General features: G+C 41.1%; 4 protein-coding genes across 10 annotated transcripts in view, besides 1 other annotated feature; 1 reads left to right on the plus strand and 3 right to left on the minus strand.

The window, feature by feature from the left end:
• Positions 1-11,629, minus strand: part of alpha-Man-Ia (alpha-Mannosidase class I a) — a 59,167-nt gene extending 47,538 nt beyond the window's left edge. The window contains 2 exon segments of one of the 6 annotated variants that reach the window (NM_167223.3): positions 9,237-9,989; positions 11,304-11,629. In NM_167223.3, the coding sequence (NP_727407.1) occupies positions 9,237-9,854 (618 nt within the window). In that variant the 5' untranslated portion in view covers positions 9,855-9,989; positions 11,304-11,629. 6 annotated transcript variants of the gene reach the window in all.
• Positions 11,630-11,908: 279 nt separating this feature from the next.
• Positions 11,909-12,040: a mobile genetic element.
• A 94-nt stretch (positions 12,041-12,134) lies between these two features.
• Positions 12,135-14,617, plus strand: CG2909 (uncharacterized protein). Its single transcript, NM_132388.4, has 4 exons — positions 12,135-12,465; positions 12,530-12,674; positions 12,737-13,743; positions 14,083-14,617. The coding sequence occupies exons 1-4, from the start codon at positions 12,289-12,291 to the stop codon at positions 14,269-14,271; spliced, it is 1,518 nt and encodes a 505-aa protein (NP_572616.1). The 5' UTR covers positions 12,135-12,288; the 3' UTR covers positions 14,272-14,617.
• Gip (GIP-like) lies at positions 14,548-15,543 on the minus strand. Its single transcript, NM_078551.4, has one exon. It carries the CDS (start codon positions 15,431-15,433, stop codon positions 14,639-14,641), a length of 795 nt encoding a protein of 264 aa, NP_511106.1. The 5' UTR covers positions 15,434-15,543; the 3' UTR covers positions 14,548-14,638.
• A 287-nt stretch (positions 15,544-15,830) lies between these two features.
• On the minus strand, positions 15,831-17,489 carry CG15306 (uncharacterized protein). 2 transcript variants are annotated; one of them, NM_132390.2, is made up of 2 exons: positions 17,213-17,489; positions 15,831-17,159 (listed from the first exon to the last, which is right to left on the minus strand). In NM_132390.2, the coding sequence occupies exon 2, from the start codon at positions 17,128-17,130 to the stop codon at positions 16,057-16,059; it is 1,074 nt and encodes a 357-aa protein (NP_572618.1). In that variant the 5' UTR covers positions 17,131-17,159; positions 17,213-17,489; the 3' UTR covers positions 15,831-16,056. The 2 variants fall into 2 exon arrangements, with proteins under 2 accessions (NP_572618.1, NP_001259403.1); NM_001272474.1 differs by having other exon boundaries at positions 15,831-17,162.
• Positions 17,490-17,753: the final 264 nt, after the last annotated feature.

Below are 17,753 nucleotides of genomic sequence, written 5' to 3' on the forward strand. Positions count from 1 at the left end.
GTCCATTCCAATTTTGCCACCCTCAGCCCTTAAAATTGCACCCTCTCCAACAAGAGAAAACAAAAAAAAAAATAGAAGAAGAAGAGGAATCCAAGCCACAAGGAAAGAAAAACCGCATTCCGCTTCAATTGTTGGCTGACAAAATGGATTGTCTGTGTTGGCCACATCTGACTTTGGCAGAAGCGATCTAGCAGTGGATATAAACCTATATAACGATGCCAGCCAGAGCCCAAAATAATGGCAGTTTACCTACTCATAAATATCCTTATATGAATCAATTTCTTTACGAATTGAGCATTCCTACAAACTCTACTAGTTATGAGCTTAGCATATGCAGCTGGTTAAAGTACACTATTCTTACTTAATGTAGTCCAACCAACAAACATATACAGCCATTAGGTTGAACACATCTGTGTGTTTGTTGACCAGGGATAGAGCTTTTTCCACAGAAAAGAGGCATCAATTCAGTTGACTGGCGACAAAAGGACAATTTTTCCCCAAAAACGAAACGAAATAAAACTAGACTTTGCAATTAAATTGCAACACGAGCGAGGCAAATGGAGGGGGGGAGGGGGGAGGTAAAAACTTTGGCGGCAAAAAGTCAGCAAATGATTTTTACAATTTGCCTTCAAATGCAGTTATAGCAACAAAAAAAAAACAGGCACAAATAAAATGCATGGCAAGGCAGAAAAAGTTTGTCTCGGGAATAAAAAAGGATATAAAATGAAAGAGCAACACAAAAATACATAAAATCCACCGCAAAAGTACAGGTACCAAAAAAAAAAATAAACAAAAAAAACAGGGTATAAAGGTACCTCCTCCTTTTTGCATGACCAATAAATTGTGTGTTGTTTTTTGTTTGTTGGTTTTCTTTACTCCTCGTATTGTTTGTTGTGTTCGTGTGTTTGCTTCGTTTTTATCCAACAGGCGGCGCCACAAGAATTATGGCTGGACACAAGAAAAGGCGTGGAAAGCCCAACGAATTATTAATCAACTAAGGGAAATAGAAGGAGGCGCAAAGAAGTTCCAAACGAGGAAAGAGGTCACAAAAAAAAAAACATAAATTGTGGCCCAGCAATAAGAAAAACATTTGAAAAGCACCGATTCTTCATTCTTCTTCTAAACCCACTTATTATTCACAACAGCTCATGATTTTTATTTAAATTATTTATCTGATTTGATTATATTAGCATTTATAAGATTTACCTATTTCAATTGGTTTGCAATTATAATTGTGTTGTACATTCAATTTAGTACGCTGCAGACAAACGGAGTAGAAATTCATTTAATATTTCATTTTTGTATATCATATTTCCAATTTGCTTTATGCTGTTTCTATATACAGGTGTCAAAAAGTATGCAACAATACATTCTGAGTTTAGAATCATAATGCTTGTATACCGAAACAAAGTGAGTGGTTTGTTCTATTAAAGTAACAAGTTTCTCACTATTTATTTATATTTAAAATAACAATTTTCCTTTAGCACACTACCACACTATTCTTAATATAAATATATTTTTATTTGATTATTTTCCTTGCACATTCTTAAAACAACGACAAGTAATAAATGTAAATTTGCCCTGTCCTCAAATCAGTCGTGTCAAAGTGAGTGAATGAATAAATAAATGGGTAGGTGGACGACGGACTGTTTGCCAGTGGAAAATGCGGGGGAAAATGTAGGAAAATTGTTAAGGCAGGTCAATGGAATAAGACAGCTTATGATTCACCGACCGAGCAGAGGCAGCATGAGAATGGGAATTCTTCGAATTCCTCGTTATCTCTGTCTCAAAGTTTGTGGCTCCTTGCTAGCCTGGTTTTCCCCATTTTATCCTGCACACACATATGCCAGCATCAAGTGGATTGTCTGGGTCTCAGCTCAGCTATCCTCTCCACTTTTTCTCTAAGTTTTTTTTTTTTTTTTTTTTTTTTTTTTTTTTTTTTTTTTTTGCAGTAACCCCCATTTTTCTCCATTTGCAACGCTCTTGCCGCTCGTATCACCGCTTAAGTGCACTCGAGTTGCCTGTAAACAAACACACTTCTTGGCCCAAAGGAGGCGTGGCTGGTTGGCTAAGAACATGATATGCCCTTTGTCTCTAGCCCCAAATGCAATGCCTAAATATGCATCACTTTCGTTGGGAGGTTTTTGTTGGTGTGGGCATTGGAATGCCTTCCGTTTTGCAGGAAAAACAAATTATCCCTGCTTCGCAGCAAACGCCCTCTAGCGGAAAATTTGTATATTACTCTGCAGGGCAGGATTTCGCATGAAATTGGCGAAAAGTCAATAGAGATCAAAAGTATTTCGAAAACTTATATTTAAATAATAACCTGATCTTAATGCTAAGTGGGTAACCGTAATCAGTGTGAGTATCAAAGTTCTCAAGGAAGGCCATGCTGTTAATAGGACATCTTTCATTTCATGGACACATGTAAACAGCTAAAACCACATTAAAGGCCTTTTACTGTAAACAGTGTGGCGACCGCTATTTTAGCCAACATATTCCACCATCTTTTTCGCTGTCTTTCGCCAAGTTATTATGTTGCTCAAGTGAAAAATGACGCATTATGCGTTACTTTCAATGCGTGAAAGCCGCTTGTGTGTGTGTGTGTGAGTGTATTTGTGAGCAGTGCATGTAGGTGTCAGTCCGTATTTGTATGTGTGAGTGAGAGTGTAAATGGGAGTGTGTGTAGTCAAATGTAACCCCTTGTGGCCACACACACACACAAAAACAAAAAAACCAAAAGCCCATGCAGAGTTTGGCTAGAACCGAGATTTTTATGCGAAATATTTCAACGTGTTTTTATTTTTGTACATTTTCTATAGCTATCTCTGTTACCCAGAAACCCCTTCTCTCTTTCTTTTCCTTTCCTTTTTTCTATTTTTTTTTTTTTTTTTTTTCATTTACTGCTGCTGCGATATTTTCGCGCGTGTGAAGAATTTTTCTTGCCTGCTGCGCGAATTTTTGGATTTAGTTTTAGCTCTTATTTATATGTATATTTTATTCTAGACCCTGCTGAGCTAGTCCCCATTTCCCTCGATATATAACACATATTTCTTCCTGCTGTTTTTTCTTATTATTACCCTAGGGGCAGAAATTTGCTGTACACGTTTCCAGTGTCACAGAATTTTAAATGGAATTTCGCTTGATTAAAATTCATAATTTCTAGAAAGTGTTTCTAGTCGAAGCTATTTTCTTTTTTTTTTTTGTGCTCAAATGAATAACAAAGAATATTTGCTAAAAATATTTTCGTTCAATATTTAACACTACCACTGAAGTAGATTTCTGTATTTTTCATTGCAATTTTAAATGCTTCCATAAAATGGAATAACTGCAAAGATATTACTTTAATCATGCATTTAAGCATTTTTTCATTGGGGAATTTCGCGATTTAATTATTAACCAGAAATCGCTGATAATGATATAATTACGACCCAGTATATGATATTTTATTGTTCTTCCTATAATTTTCCGAATAATCCGTTAACGGATTTTTTTTCCATTTATCCGATGTAATCACACACAATAAGAAACGGGTAACCGAAAAAAAAATGAATGGTGTCATCAACACATTGCACTTCCGTTTCCGCTTCGCCAGCGCTGGCCACAATTAATGGCCAAGCAAACAATAAGTTCGCCTTCTTCCTCTTTGGGGCCACTGCAACAACAACAACAACAACAGCAAGAGCAACTTTATTTATGAGTGTGTAAGTACAGTAGCCGCTCGCTAATTAATTAATATTTCTTGCGACTTTAATTGCAGTTTATAACGCGCATTTTTATGGGTTTTTTTTAACAATGTTTCATAGTTTTGTTGGATGGTGGGTATTCTTTTGATCCAAGTGTACAAACTATTATTTAGATATTTGGTCCAGCTTCAATATTTTTAACCACGAAATAGTTTACTATTAACAAAAAAGTCACATTGGTTTTGCCATCACCAGAGAAATGAAGGTGTATTCTTTTGGCCAACTTCTTGACTTGTATTTTAACTAATTCTTTTTGGCCTGCAAAATTAGCGAGCGACCACTGTCCACGTATCGGCTGGCAGTAAAGTAGCCAACGGATGCTGCAGCTGCATCTGCAGTCACCTGCAGCAGGTGTAGCCTTGAACACAAACACAAACGGCCAAATAGCGCACGCACACCGACGCACACAAGCCAACGAATAGGCGAATACGCGGGTTGTCGTAGGCCCGTCGATGCCGACAAACAAATGGCAGGGAACGTAAATAGTCCGTGGCGATACGATGGTACGTATACGTGATACGTATTGCGCATACGACGCGTGGCGCGTCCAAAAAAGGAGTTGACGCTTCCAGCGCAGGCGAGACATTAAACGCACCGCAACCGAACGGCACCACAAGAAGCCCAAGTCCACAGGGCAGCGTAAAAGCAGCAAAAGCAGCAGCAGCAGCAGCAGCAGCAGCGTACGGTGGCTAAAGTATATCAGCTGCAGAGCAGCCAGACAGTATGGCTTATAGTGCTCCCTTGGCCACCCCAGACACACTCCTTCATCCCGTAATTCCCACAGAAACCGAAACCCGAACGACCAGCCGAATGCGAATCGGTTGAATTCGGGAACTGCTTCGAGTGCAAAGACGAGCAGAAATCGAAAAGTCGAGGGCTGTCGAAGGAAACAGCGGAAATATTCAGCCTAAAGAATTCGGGTTACTCTACAGCGGAGACAGTATTCCAAGGAAATGGAAATAAGTTTTCAAAAAAATTCAAACGGTATACAAGTGGTATACTATCATCGTTGACACATTACTTATCGTATATTTATGCAATTAGGAATACGTAGTATTCCATAGAAACCATATATTCTTTAAATGTGCAAAAACTACTTAAATATCAAGCAACTTCGGCAGAACACACTTCCTCAATCAAACGACCAATCGCGTTTATCAATATATTTTGGCGCCAAAAAATCGCGCGTAAGCTCGGAAAGCTTTTCGAATGCGAAGAAGCTTTCGCCAAGCTTAGCAACAACTGCAGCGGAACGAAATGGCAATGGGAACAGGCCGAAACAAAAACATTTCTTCCCCTTTAAGTTCAGTCGACATCGATGGATGTTGGAGAACGGTTCTCCAGAAACTAAAATGCGTATCACTTTACACTTGCTTGAAACTCACAATTGCTGGAAAATCGAAAAGGTCAGCGCTTGGGTTCGATACGAACTTTCAGAATGCTTACTTTCGAAGATCTGCACTTATAAAAAGCTTTGTCGACTTGTATTTCTATGAAGAGTTGAAAAACCTGTCGCTTTATTGCCTTGCGTAAACTTGTGATTCGTGGGATAATTTTATTTATTTTCACACAGTTGAACTACCTTATAAGTGGGGTCTAATTATTACGGCACACATGCAATTAACTGAAAGTGGATTGAATTTGCTGATTTAACTGGGGAAATTGCAAGTTTACGCAACAATACGATTTTGTTGAGAATTAAATAGTTGATATCACCCGCAATCTGTTCACTTGGTCAAAAATGTTTATTTTGACATGCCTTGCTGTCACCAGTTTTTTTTTTCTTCTTTTTTGAAATCTCTACAAAGTAATTTGAAATATTATATTTTTTTGGCTATTTTTAAAGTTTTTGGAAGAGCAACATGTGTTTTGAAATTATCAACAGAATTTTCGTTATGAAAGCACAAAATCTCCAAAACCAATTTTAAACTTTCTTTGAAAAGTAGTACCTTACTTTGTTTTTGAAAAAGAGCTCAGTTTATGTATAATTCCCAGTAGGGCTATACAAAATTCCTATTAGATATGGCTTAATTTCGCAATGCCCCAGAGGATAGATTAAATCATGGGCGGCTTCCACAATAATTTGTGGTACACAATAATGTATGTTCGACGAAAAAAAAAAAAGAAGCAAAATATACCAACTGTTGCGCTCGATAAGCATGATAATGACAGCATGCTAACACACGAACACCCCGCGACTCGCTAAATAACTTTTCCACCACTCTTCTTTCTCTGTCATCGGAATAATGCCACCGATTGTGGCAAGCCCCGTAATGCCCGTTGGTAGTTTGCCTGGCTATTGACACATTTGCTCTATTCTGATATTATATTTTGTATTCTTCTCTCCGTTTCGCTACTTGTTTGTATGCCCAGCACGATTTTTGGTGAAAGCGGAGTCCAAAAATGGGGGAGGAGTACGGAGCTGGACAGAAAGTTCAGACCTACGAAACAGTGGGCCAAGTTCTTCTGCATAAGCTTATATAGACATAAGATGGTCTAAAACTGATCGCTCAGCTAATGTGAAAAAGTTGAATCAAAAATTCAAGCTAGTTAGAGATTACTCCATTTTCAAACAATCAGTTGATAAAATGCTTTCATGATTCCGCTATCGAGTTATTCACATTTGATAAAAATTTTTTTTCCGGACCGCGGAAATTAAAATGAAATAAAGTGGCCAATTCCACTGTGTTCCACTGCTGTACTCATAGTAAATATGTACGCAATGACTAAATTAACAAAAGAGACCTCACCCAAATGGGTCAACATTGTTCTAAGGTCCCAGCCCACTTTTTTTTTTCGGACCCAAAGAATAGCAACTGGTGGCATGTATAGAAATAGAAATGTTGGAAATTTCTCTATATATGCACCGTTTCGTGTTTCTCACTTATTTTGGTCAAGGATAGTTCGTGCAGTTCATGTTCTATACACATAAAAACCAAAATATTGTTGCAAATTCCATCCTAATACAAAAAGTGTAACTTGAATTTCATTCAATAGGTCTCTGATCTGCTCAAATATTAAGCGTGCTAAAGCCATTACAATTATAACGTTTATTTAATGCCCAACTAGCCCTGAAAATTGTGCGCTGCGATTATAAAAAATGCATAATACCACCGACTATATGGATATGGTCAGTGAACAGATTGTACTGTCCAGCTGATGATGGGTTTTTAATGTGTGTTTTAATGGTTCGTTGAGTGCCGTTCGAAAACTGTCAACCGTGTAGTGAGTGGTAGGTAGATAGGTACTATGTAACTAAGTAGTAATTCAAATTTCCATCAGGTTTTGTCCATTGCCCCATTGCTCCATTGCATTGCATGTCGCATGTCGCATGTCATCTGCTCGTAATACCATTACAGAACCAAACATACAAATGTCTTTGGTGTGAGGTTCTGTCTGTTCCTCGTCAGGTTTATTGATTCAATTTTAACAGTTTAGGGGTTGAGCTAATATACAATTATGGGGGGTTTGAACCCAAGGCCGTTTGTCGCCAGACTTAAAAATAACTAAATTGTAATAACAAGGGATTGCTAGGAAATTAGCACGCAAAATGCAATTTATACGAAGTTGAAGTTGACACTTAAACAAATTGATTAGAACAGCGAAATAATAATGCTGGAATAGCTCTAAATTTCTAATTAAATGTTTTTTAATTATAGTTTTGAAGAGGCCACTGCTGCAAATGATTGTACTAACTGATATAACAAAACTCAATGAAAGTGTTTTCGTGTCCTAAAACCACTTGTTTAACTCCTTAACAATGACAATGATTTACAGTGCCTATGTTCAGAATGTTTTTGACTTTTCACATATGTATATTCACTCAGCTGATCGTAACTAGCAATTTTCGGTGTATTGATACAGAAGATTGATACGAAAACGCGGAACCAAGATGAAATGAAAGGTGAAATCGAGGAAAGGGGTTCAAATCTCAGCAAAGCAAAGCCAGTAGCGAAAATATATACCATTTTGTTTGCGATCGAAACCCATATTGAAAGCGAAACTAAAAACTGGAAATGGCAAAGATTCATCGTTCGATCGATCGAATGGCGGAATGGCAATGAAATTTACTGCGAATCGAAATTGGCCAAAAGTAAAACCGACAGTGGGAAAATAGGTTAGGTTATCACAACGATTGGCGTGTTTTTATTCGTAAATTTCATTTCAATTCAATTCAATTGATTTGCCCCTTGTTACCGAGCGCAAATTCTGTCTTCTCCGCATATTCAGAGAGCTATAAATTAGAACGAGAAATAATAATCAAGCGAAAACAAAAGCGAAAAGCTTGATACTGGATTCTAGACTCTAGATTCTCATACATGTATGTACATGTGTATGTATATACATATTTATTATTCAGCATTTTCTGCTGTCGCGACGCTCTGAAGATGTGAGTTTCGCTGCCTGCTGATCTTAATGATTAGTCAGCCAGTCAGTCAGTCAGTCAGTGAGTTTGTTCGCAGATTTTGTTTTCTATTAAACGCCCGAGGGGCCAGAAACAGAGATTTTGGATTCTGGGTCAGTGGAATCAAAGAGAAACAAAAGCGAGGACGGAGTACAAAAATTAGACACGCTGAGACTTGTGAATTGGTTATGGAATTTCTAAATGCTACACGTCCACAGCGAAAATGGGTTCCTAACGAAGATGCAACTATGAAACAAGATGTACCCTTTAATACTAGCTGCTTAGATCCTTCAAATGGGAATGTGACAACGATAAAGATAACAATATATGTACATAAGTTCGTGAAACAGCGTGGCGCATAAACCCTTTTCTTAAGATCTCTTCGTCGAGTTGGCAAAGACCAGTGGCGTGGAAAACAAAAAAAGAACCACTTTCGGGGCACATTCGTTGCAGTGAACCGACCGTCTCCACAAACAATTAGTCGGAACTGATTGTCGCGGAAGTTGAGCAAGGGGACCACAGAAGACGCGAAACGTGGCGGGGGGTGGAAGTGGAACTGTATGTGGGAGAAATATATGTATATAAATAGCGGAATGCTGATAATTGCCCACGTTGTCAAGTTGAGGAGAAAAAAAAAACGAAGAACAATTTACACACAGCCCGAGAAATAAAATAAATAAATGCCAAATTAGAGCATAAAAAAAAGACGATGCAGAAAAATAAAAATAGAACTCAGGCGAAATCGAGCTGAGCAGAAAAAAAAAAACAGAGCGATAACCCCGGGAGAGTTCAATATTTGCCAGTTTTAAAAAGAGGTACATAGGTTTCCAAGGTTTCCAAGTTCATTTTACGATAAGATATGCTGACCCGATAAAGAATATAATCTCCAGGCAGTAAAATGGTTAACGGTATTGCAATCGATAAAAGATATGTGCAAAAATATCCACATCCCAAGTACTGTGTACTTGTACTAATCACTTTGATTTTAAGTACAGTATCGTTAGCTTGTATTTATATTAAATTTATATCATTGCATCGATCTTACTATCCAGCGTATTTCAAGCTATCAAGTGTGAACCACCTACCTCTTTGACCTTCTGACGCCGTTCTTCCAGTGTGGCGTCCAGTGTGTCCGGCGCCTGATCATTGCCACCGCCACCCAATGGCAGTTGTGGTTGCTGCTGGTTGTGCTGCTGGGCGGAACTTTGTGGATGGGACGAGGCCTGGCTGGCGGCATTGTCCCCCTGAACTGGGGCGGCCAGAACGGGAATGGCGGCGTGTCCCTCGTCCTGATCCAGCGGCTGATCCGCCAGAGCGGCGACGGGTGCTGGAGCCTGAGCCTGTTGGGCGAGCACCTGGAATTGTCCAGGTTCGCCTCCACCCGCAGCCGGTGGCTCATCGAGCATATCGCCCAATTCGGCGCGAATCTTTTGCTCCAAACGTTGGCGATCGCCAATGAAATGTGGATCCTCGCTGCGATGGGGGGCGTGTGCGGCGAGGGGCGGGGCTGGGATAAAGATCTCCGGTCCGGCCTTTCGGAAGTGCTTGTAGACGCGCAGGACACGATCGCTGCCGAAATTGTCCGGCAGAAGGAAGATGCCGCCGAAGCAGAGGAAGCACAACGTTACCAGGACGAGTCCAATCAGACATTTTTCGCGCGAGTGGAAGTTCGATTTGCGTCCAATTGGACTGATGCGATACATGATCGATTGTTTATTTGCTTCAATTCGATTTAACTGATTGTTTTGGGTTATTTGTATTATTGTTTCACTGTAGTCTTCTCGGGCATTGGCGGTGGACTTTTTAATTTAAGTTATGTTTATGTTTTCTCAGTTTCTCTGATTTGGTGAAACGGTTAAAGATTATTTATGGTCGCCTTTGGGAATAATAATAGGGAAATAATTGTTGTCTTTAATTAATTTGTACTTTTTACGGCAGGAGTACTTTTATTTGTTTGTTTATTTCGTGAACTTTCTTTTTTTTAACACTCAGCTGTTTAACTTTCTTGCCGCCTCTCTCACTCTCTTTTTTCCTTTCTCTCCGCTTCTCACTCTCTTCTCTCTATGGCAGTGCATTCTTATTGTTATTATTGGCTATTTTCGGTTGTTTGTACACACACTCATACGTTAATGCGCCAAAAAAGGAGCACGACATAAAAACGAAATGCCGGAAAGAAAGCACAGACATGAACTGCCAGCAAAAACAAAGGTAATTCGATGCGATGTCGCTGCGTGGAGGAAAAAAAAGAAGAGCGGCAACACACACACACACGCACACACACAAGCAACGTGGCAAACACACAGACACGAGTTTATGCGGGGCATTGCAAAAATCACGATTTTTCATAGCAATTTGTAGTTGGCATTTTCATTGGCGAATCTAATTGGCACAGTTTACCAAATCTAAAACAAAACTATACTCAAGTATAAGCATATCCTGCAATAACCCAAAAATAGTTCCACAAGAAATAAATCAAAGGTACATTCTAATTGCACTCGACCTAAGAAACTAAACACTACAAAAGTAAATTACCTTTCCAATTTTAAATTTACTTTTAAATACAATGCATATTTTTAGAGCCAAGCCTACACTTATGAAAATCCATGATCTATTTTTGCTGACTCCGAACAATAACATGCGTTTCTATATTAATTACTGTTTTTGTAACTAATTCCAACAGCAGTGAAATAATTTAATGACTTTTGGCACTGCCTTTAAAATTAGTAATGGTTTTTATTCATAAGCACATTCAACACTTAAGTTCGCCATTTGGGCGGTGTATTTGCGTTCATTATCACTTCTGAGATCTAGAATAAATCACGATTTTGTAGGCCTGCATAAACTGCAGGCCAGACAGGGACGGGGCGAGATAGGATGATGAGAGAGAGGTCGGAGAGAAACACGCAATATTTTGCAACAACACAACGGGCTGACAACAATAACATTTATTACGGAATACCGTTAGCTGGCCAAACAACCGTATGAAAAAGGCACAGAAACAAACAATAAAAAAAAAGAAAATCGAAAGAGCCGTGGAGAAAAGAGAACACAGAGACACAGCTGATGGGGGAGAGCGGGAAAAAGGAGGTGACGAAAGAGAGAGGCAACAGAAAAAGGGATGAATCTTTAGATTTGGATTTGATTTTTCTGACTTCTCTTCGCTCTCCTTTCCCACACTAGCATCCATCCAGCTACCTCTATCTCGCTTCCACCTTAGCCGCTTCTTCCAGTTGTTTTTGTTGTTACTTTCCGTTCCTGGCAGGAGGTGTGTTTGTGCGAGAGAGAGGGGAATGCGCGTTTCACCTGCCACCTTATTATTTTCCGCAAACCGACCATCGATTCACGGCAGAGGTATCACAAGAACGAGACGCCTTCCACAATCGCGTTTAATTCCGCTGGATTTACGTTTCTTTTTTTGAGTTCGAGACGACCAAAAACAGCTTGGATCCGATCCACAATGTGCCCGCCGCTTTTTCCACCCGCAATGCCGATGTGGCCAGTGGTCACACTAAAAGGCAGTGCTACCGGATCGCCGAACCGGCATTTTACATAAATGAGTCGCTTTTGCTTTCTTCGTTTTAACAAAATGGGAATACATTCTTGTGTCCGGTTTTTACAATTTAGAGCATATACATATGTCTCACAACATATCCAGGTGTTACAAAACAACAAATGAAGAACATTTTTGAAATTACGCTATAATGCTACTGGGTTTTTATACCCGTTATTCGTACAGTAAGGCATGTAACAGTAAAGTATGTAACTGGTAAAAGGAAGCGTTTCCGACCATATAAAGTATATATATTCTTGATCAGGATCAAAAGTCGATTTGACTTTTCTCGTCTTTCTGTCCCTCCGTATGAACGCCGAGATTTCAGGAACTAGAAAATCAACAATATTTATTAATCAACGGTATTAGTGACCACTTATCGAATAGATTTATCGATAATCAACTAATCTATATTGACAAGTATCGCACAAAATATTAACTCAAAATGCAACCACCAAGATTCTATCACAAAGCATTTAAGTGTCATTGTGAAATTATTATTCATTTCACAAATAAGGGGACTTTCTCTTCGAAAGGGTGACACTAATAGAGCTACCTGTAAATTGAAAAGTTTAAACCCAAAGACCATGTCTACCTTTGGCGCTGAAGTGGATCAGGTTTGGCCAGCGGTCACCGGTGATTCCCCGCATCTCACTAATTTCGGACGCAAATTGCTGAAGGATTGCCGCCAAGTGCAGAAACCAATCGGAGGATACGAAAATTTGGGCAATGTGATTAAATTGTCCGCGGAGTTTCCGCTGGAGGTATTACACTTGGGTGACCCCCCAGCCAACGTCGACTTACCCTTCCACTTTCTTCTTCTTGTAGTTCGGCGTGAACAGTGTCAAAGTATACCGGCAATCTCCATCGCGGCTTGCCCGGATAAATGAGGAAGTGGCATCCGCCTATCCATTGATACACGAACGTACATTGGGCCTCTACTTGCAGTACTTGGAGCACAAGTGTCGTTGGGGTAAGCAATTCTCTTGCCTAAATAGCCTTCTCAACTGATCGACTTGCCGCATTTCACCACAGGCAACGCGGTGGAAAAGCCCATCTACCGGAATTTATCGCTATGCGGATTTGTGCAACGTCTGCTGGTAAAGCGTTGCGCCAGCTTCTTTGCGCGGAACGACAAGTACCTGCTGGTGAGCGGAGAGTCCGGGGCCAGTGGCTTCGAAGCCGTGGGTACTCGGGAGGAGAAGGCGCCTCTGGTGCTGGCCAACGTGCTCAGCTATGACGATATCAAGCTCTCCGCTCTGCTTTCCGTGAGCTCCCGCACGGAGTTTGTCAATGAGGGCGAACGAACCAATTGCGGTCACGTTGATCTGAACACGAAAACTTTGGAACGTCACGGGGTTATTGTGGGCATGATTGGAGCCCGTCTGTCGCGACGTAATCTAATGGAGTTCCAGGACATTGTAATCGCACGTCAGCAGAATACGCGTGAAAGGGGCTACGGAATGGCATTGGATGAGCCGGCTACCACGCGTGATGAGGACTATCGACGACTGTGGCGCGAGTTCTATGCCACACGGGATCTCATCCACGGCCAGGCAGTCATTGACAATCAGCGTTTCGGACCATCGAAAAACAAGATGGACGTGTTCGACAATCTGGTGATGAAGCGGCGTTACGCCATCAGCTTCGACATGCTGCTGCTGGAGGCAGAGGCAAGGGCAAAACGCGTGAAAAAGCTGGCGTACATCCATGTGGTGGGCTTCGGCTTGGGCGTGTGGAAGGCAGCAGAACAGCAGGAGCGCATCTTCATGGAGACCTTCGAGCAGCGTATGCGCACGCTGGGCAACAGGCTCAATAACGTTGGCCTCGTGCACTTCTCCTGGTTTTCGATCACACATTGCGGCGGTCTAAGCAACGGATCGCTGATAGAGATTCCCGGGCATCCAAAGGATGGCATCAGGGTGCTCATTTCCAAGCGCAATCCAGCACGAAAATTGAGTGATCCTGAGCACGCCGGAATGCTGCTGGTAGTCTCTTACGCTTGGGATGGAAACGCCCTGCCGGGTAATGAATTCTGGATGGTAAGTACATAGATTGACAGTGCCCTCCTAGCCACAAATGTTGATATTAAGTGGTGAAACAATATATTTATATTCTGTGGTTTGGCCAACTGTGTGTTCTAGTTTTCCACTAATGCCCTTTATATTAAATAATAAGAACATTATCAATTTAATGAGGGCATGCATTATCAGCTTAGTAAGTGTTTATAATTGTGTTAAGTGCAATTATAAAGATAATTCAATTTAGTGATCATTAAACCAATGGAAAGTAACTTGACATTAAAGTAGTTGTAGTTCTTCCTTTGATCTTAACATTTTCTTCTTTCTAATTTCACATATTATAAACTTCATTCGTTTTAGAAAATGCTGCAGTCCACAGGTGACTCCTCGACGGCCTGCTCCACGTTGGTGGCCGAGCTGCACAATCCGTACATAAACACGAAATTCTGCAATGGAGGCAACCTGCACATCGCCTCACCGGAGCACGGGGTGCTCCACATAGCCGAATATGCCAAGCGGGTGATTCGGAGCGAGAGTGACGCCTTATGAGATACGTGAATCTGCCTGTTATCTAATCTTATCTAATCGTAGCTACTGTTTTATTCCACACTTGCTGTAGGTCAATTCCATGACCTTTTGACAGACGCATGACAATTCCAAAAAAAAAGGGAAAAAAAAGGATTTTATATTGTAATCGATTTTATAAAACGACCATTTTAAACCAAAACCAACCAATTGATTGAATTGAACCAACCAATTGAAGCTTTAAAAAGCCATGAAAATGCCTCGAAAACGAGAGAAATATGTAATAGAATTAAGTATTTTGGTTAAACCATCTTTATGTTTGTAAGCAGTGTAAATACATGTGTATAAATGCAGAGCAGTTCCTTATGCCAAACTATATGTGATGTGATAATTATAGCGTGTAGCCCAATTTGGAGACCCAACCCAAACCCTCGACAGTGGTCGTCTTCGGCTTGTACTCGCAACCGATCCATCCATCATAGCCGAATTCCTGGAGAGCCTTGAACACAAATCCGTAGTCCAGCTCACCGGAAACATCCGGCTCGTGGCGATGCGGCACCTGGGCGATCTGAAAGTGTCCAATCAGCGCCTTGTACTCCTCGAGCGTCTTGGAAACGTTGCCGTGCAAATGCTGCAGGTGATACAGATCGGCCAGCAATTGAATGTTGTCCGCAGCCACATCGGCCAGAATTCCAGCGGCTTTGGAGTATGAATTCATGTAGTAGCCAGGCACGGCGTACTTGTTAATTGGCTCTATCACGCCGATCATTTTACTGGCTCTAAGGCTATCGGCGGCGATCTTTAGATTGGCGGTATACGTCTTCGTGTAGTCACTCTCCTGGCCGCCCTTGAAGAGTCCAGCGGTTAGATGAATCTTGCCACAGTTAACCTGTCGGGCGAAATCAATGGTGGCATCCAATTGGCTACGGAACAGCTTTTCCGAGCCGGGCACACTGGTGGAGCCGAAACGCAGCTGATCGTCGCTCTTGTCGAAGGCCAGATTCACCAGACTGACCACCACACCCGTCTCCTTTACGGCGGACACCACGTCGCTCGTCTCGCCTTCGGGATAGGGGATCTCTACCGCACGGAATCCGTTCTGGTGGGCCAGACGAATTCGCTCCGCGATCGACGTCGCTCTTTCCGTGAACAAAAAGTTCAGATTCGCTGCAAACTTGAGTGCCATCTTCCGTTCACTAATCTCCGCCTGCGTTCACGCTTGGCAAACAACTGGGGGGGAACGATGCGATTACCCGTTTTTTATATTATATCTACCGACTTTTGATACTGCCAATGTCATATGGAGCAGGAGCTTTTCCGACCAAAGCTTTGCGTGATATATGTACATACATACGTAGGTTTTAAGTTATTTAGCTGGCATCAGAACCATTATTTAGAATTAGTATATTATTTAATTTAGTTCGTCGTTAGTTAAATAAAATACTAGTTCTAACACTCGTAGCGTTAATATTTTTAATATTATTATTATTATTTAGTATTATTATTTAATATAAAACCTGTGTGAAAAGCATTGACTCCACCTAGCGGACATTAAGGGAACCATTAAATAAGACGCATGTTTTGGGTCAACATTTTAATTTTCAATTTCCAAACCATGAAATACAAAAGCAGTGGAGAAAATGTGAATTTGGTTTAAAGAGTTCAAAACTGTTAATTTTGAAAAGCAGGCAGCCTTCGTCTTCACATCCTTACTCCTTCGAGGCTACCGTGTGCTTTGACTAGTTCTTTTGAGAGTTTTGAGTTGACAATGAGCTTGGCCAGGAATTAAAAACCGACGACGTCACGATATCAGTGGTCTCTTTGGAGCACCATGTGAATGTCCTGGCTATCCTCGTACTGGCTATCCTCGTCTTCGCTATCCTTGCCGTGGCTATCCTCGTACTGGCAACCCTGGTCACGGCTATCCTTGTACTGGCTATCCATGCCGTGGCTATCCTCGTACTGGCTACCCTGGTCACGGCAATCCTTGTACTGGCTATCCTTGCCGTGGCTATCCTCGTACTGGCTATCCTGGTCACGGCTATCCTTGTACTGGCTATCCATGCCGGGGCTATCCTCGTACTGGCTATCCTGGTCACGGCTATCCTCGTACTGGCTATCCATGCCGTGGCTATCCTCGTACTGGCTACCCTGGTCACGGCAATCCTTGTACTGGCTATCCTTGCCGTGGCTATCCTCGTACTGGCTATCCTGGTCACGGCAATCCTTGTACTGGCTATCCATGCCGGGGCTATCCTCGTACTGGCTACCCTGGTCACGGCTATCCTCGTCCTTTTTATCCGTGTGCTGGCTATCCTCGTCCTGGTTAGCTTTGCCCGTGCAAAGGCTACTGTTAATCGTCGCCTGGCAAGTCGCAACTTTACCTCGTATAGCTGTCGTCTTCACCTTCACCAAGCGAAAACGATCTTTGGTTGTCAATTTTGAGGATCCGATACCGATGTTCTGATGGTCACGAGCTACCAGTGCATCGTAGCCAGCGCATTTATCCTTAGTGTGATTGACATTGAAAAAGTGTCGGAACCACACGGCAAATTTAAAATTTTCTACCCTGTGGCCCTTGATCAAATCATTGACCTCAGCTGGTAGGCTTACATTTACCTTATTGAAGGCTTTTTGAAGTTCCTTGAAATTGTTAACGTACTCGTATTCTTGATTCGAAAAAAACTTAACTCGCTTCAAATTGATCAGTTTGGGATAAAGCATATGCATCAAATTACAATAGGCTGCACCGGTGCACAACTGTTCGATATTGATTAGGTTGCATTGGAGCGTCTCGTTGAACCAATCGAGAATATCGCCACGGGACCACTGAACCAACGAATTATGCGTGACGGTCACATTGTGGGCCCTCGAAGTAGCCATCGCAAGCGAATTCTCTATGTGTCTACAAGCTACTTAAAAATACATTAGCGATGTCTTACTTGGTCATTCAACAATCACTTACCCAAAGAAAGTTGTACAGGAGCACGTATGGTTTGCCTTGTTCGATTAGTTTTTTCGCAAGAAAGTTGCTTTTGGAAAATTTTGGAAAAATGTAAAATATCATGCAGCGCGCGTAAGCCAAAGTGAATACAAAGTTGACCTTTTCGTTTTACCAAAATATTTTGAAAATGTATATTGGAAATGTGTAGTTCTGTTGCTTTGTTTTTACGAAATTGTATGTACAAATTGTTTAACAATCGGGGTATATATTATTTGTGTGTTATGTTCACATATCAAATGCTCACATTGGACTAAGGTTTTGTCCAGTCTAAAGTTATGACACAAATGAAAATTCATTTCATGGCCTACATGATTTGAAAATTTTTCGGCACTTTTTCATGGCCTGCCCATCAGATTTTACTGTCTAGCCATGTTTGTTCGTAACCGTCGTATTGTCCTTTTGTCCTTCCGTCTAAACGGTCAAGATATTACGAAATGGTTACATTTATATATACACATTTATATACTAATTAGCATTTATATATATATTCAAGTGAAGCGTC

Source organism: Drosophila melanogaster, chromosome X (genome assembly GCF_000001215.4).
Source record: "Drosophila melanogaster chromosome X".
Lineage (NCBI taxonomy): Eukaryota > Metazoa > Arthropoda > Insecta > Diptera > Drosophilidae > Drosophila > Drosophila melanogaster.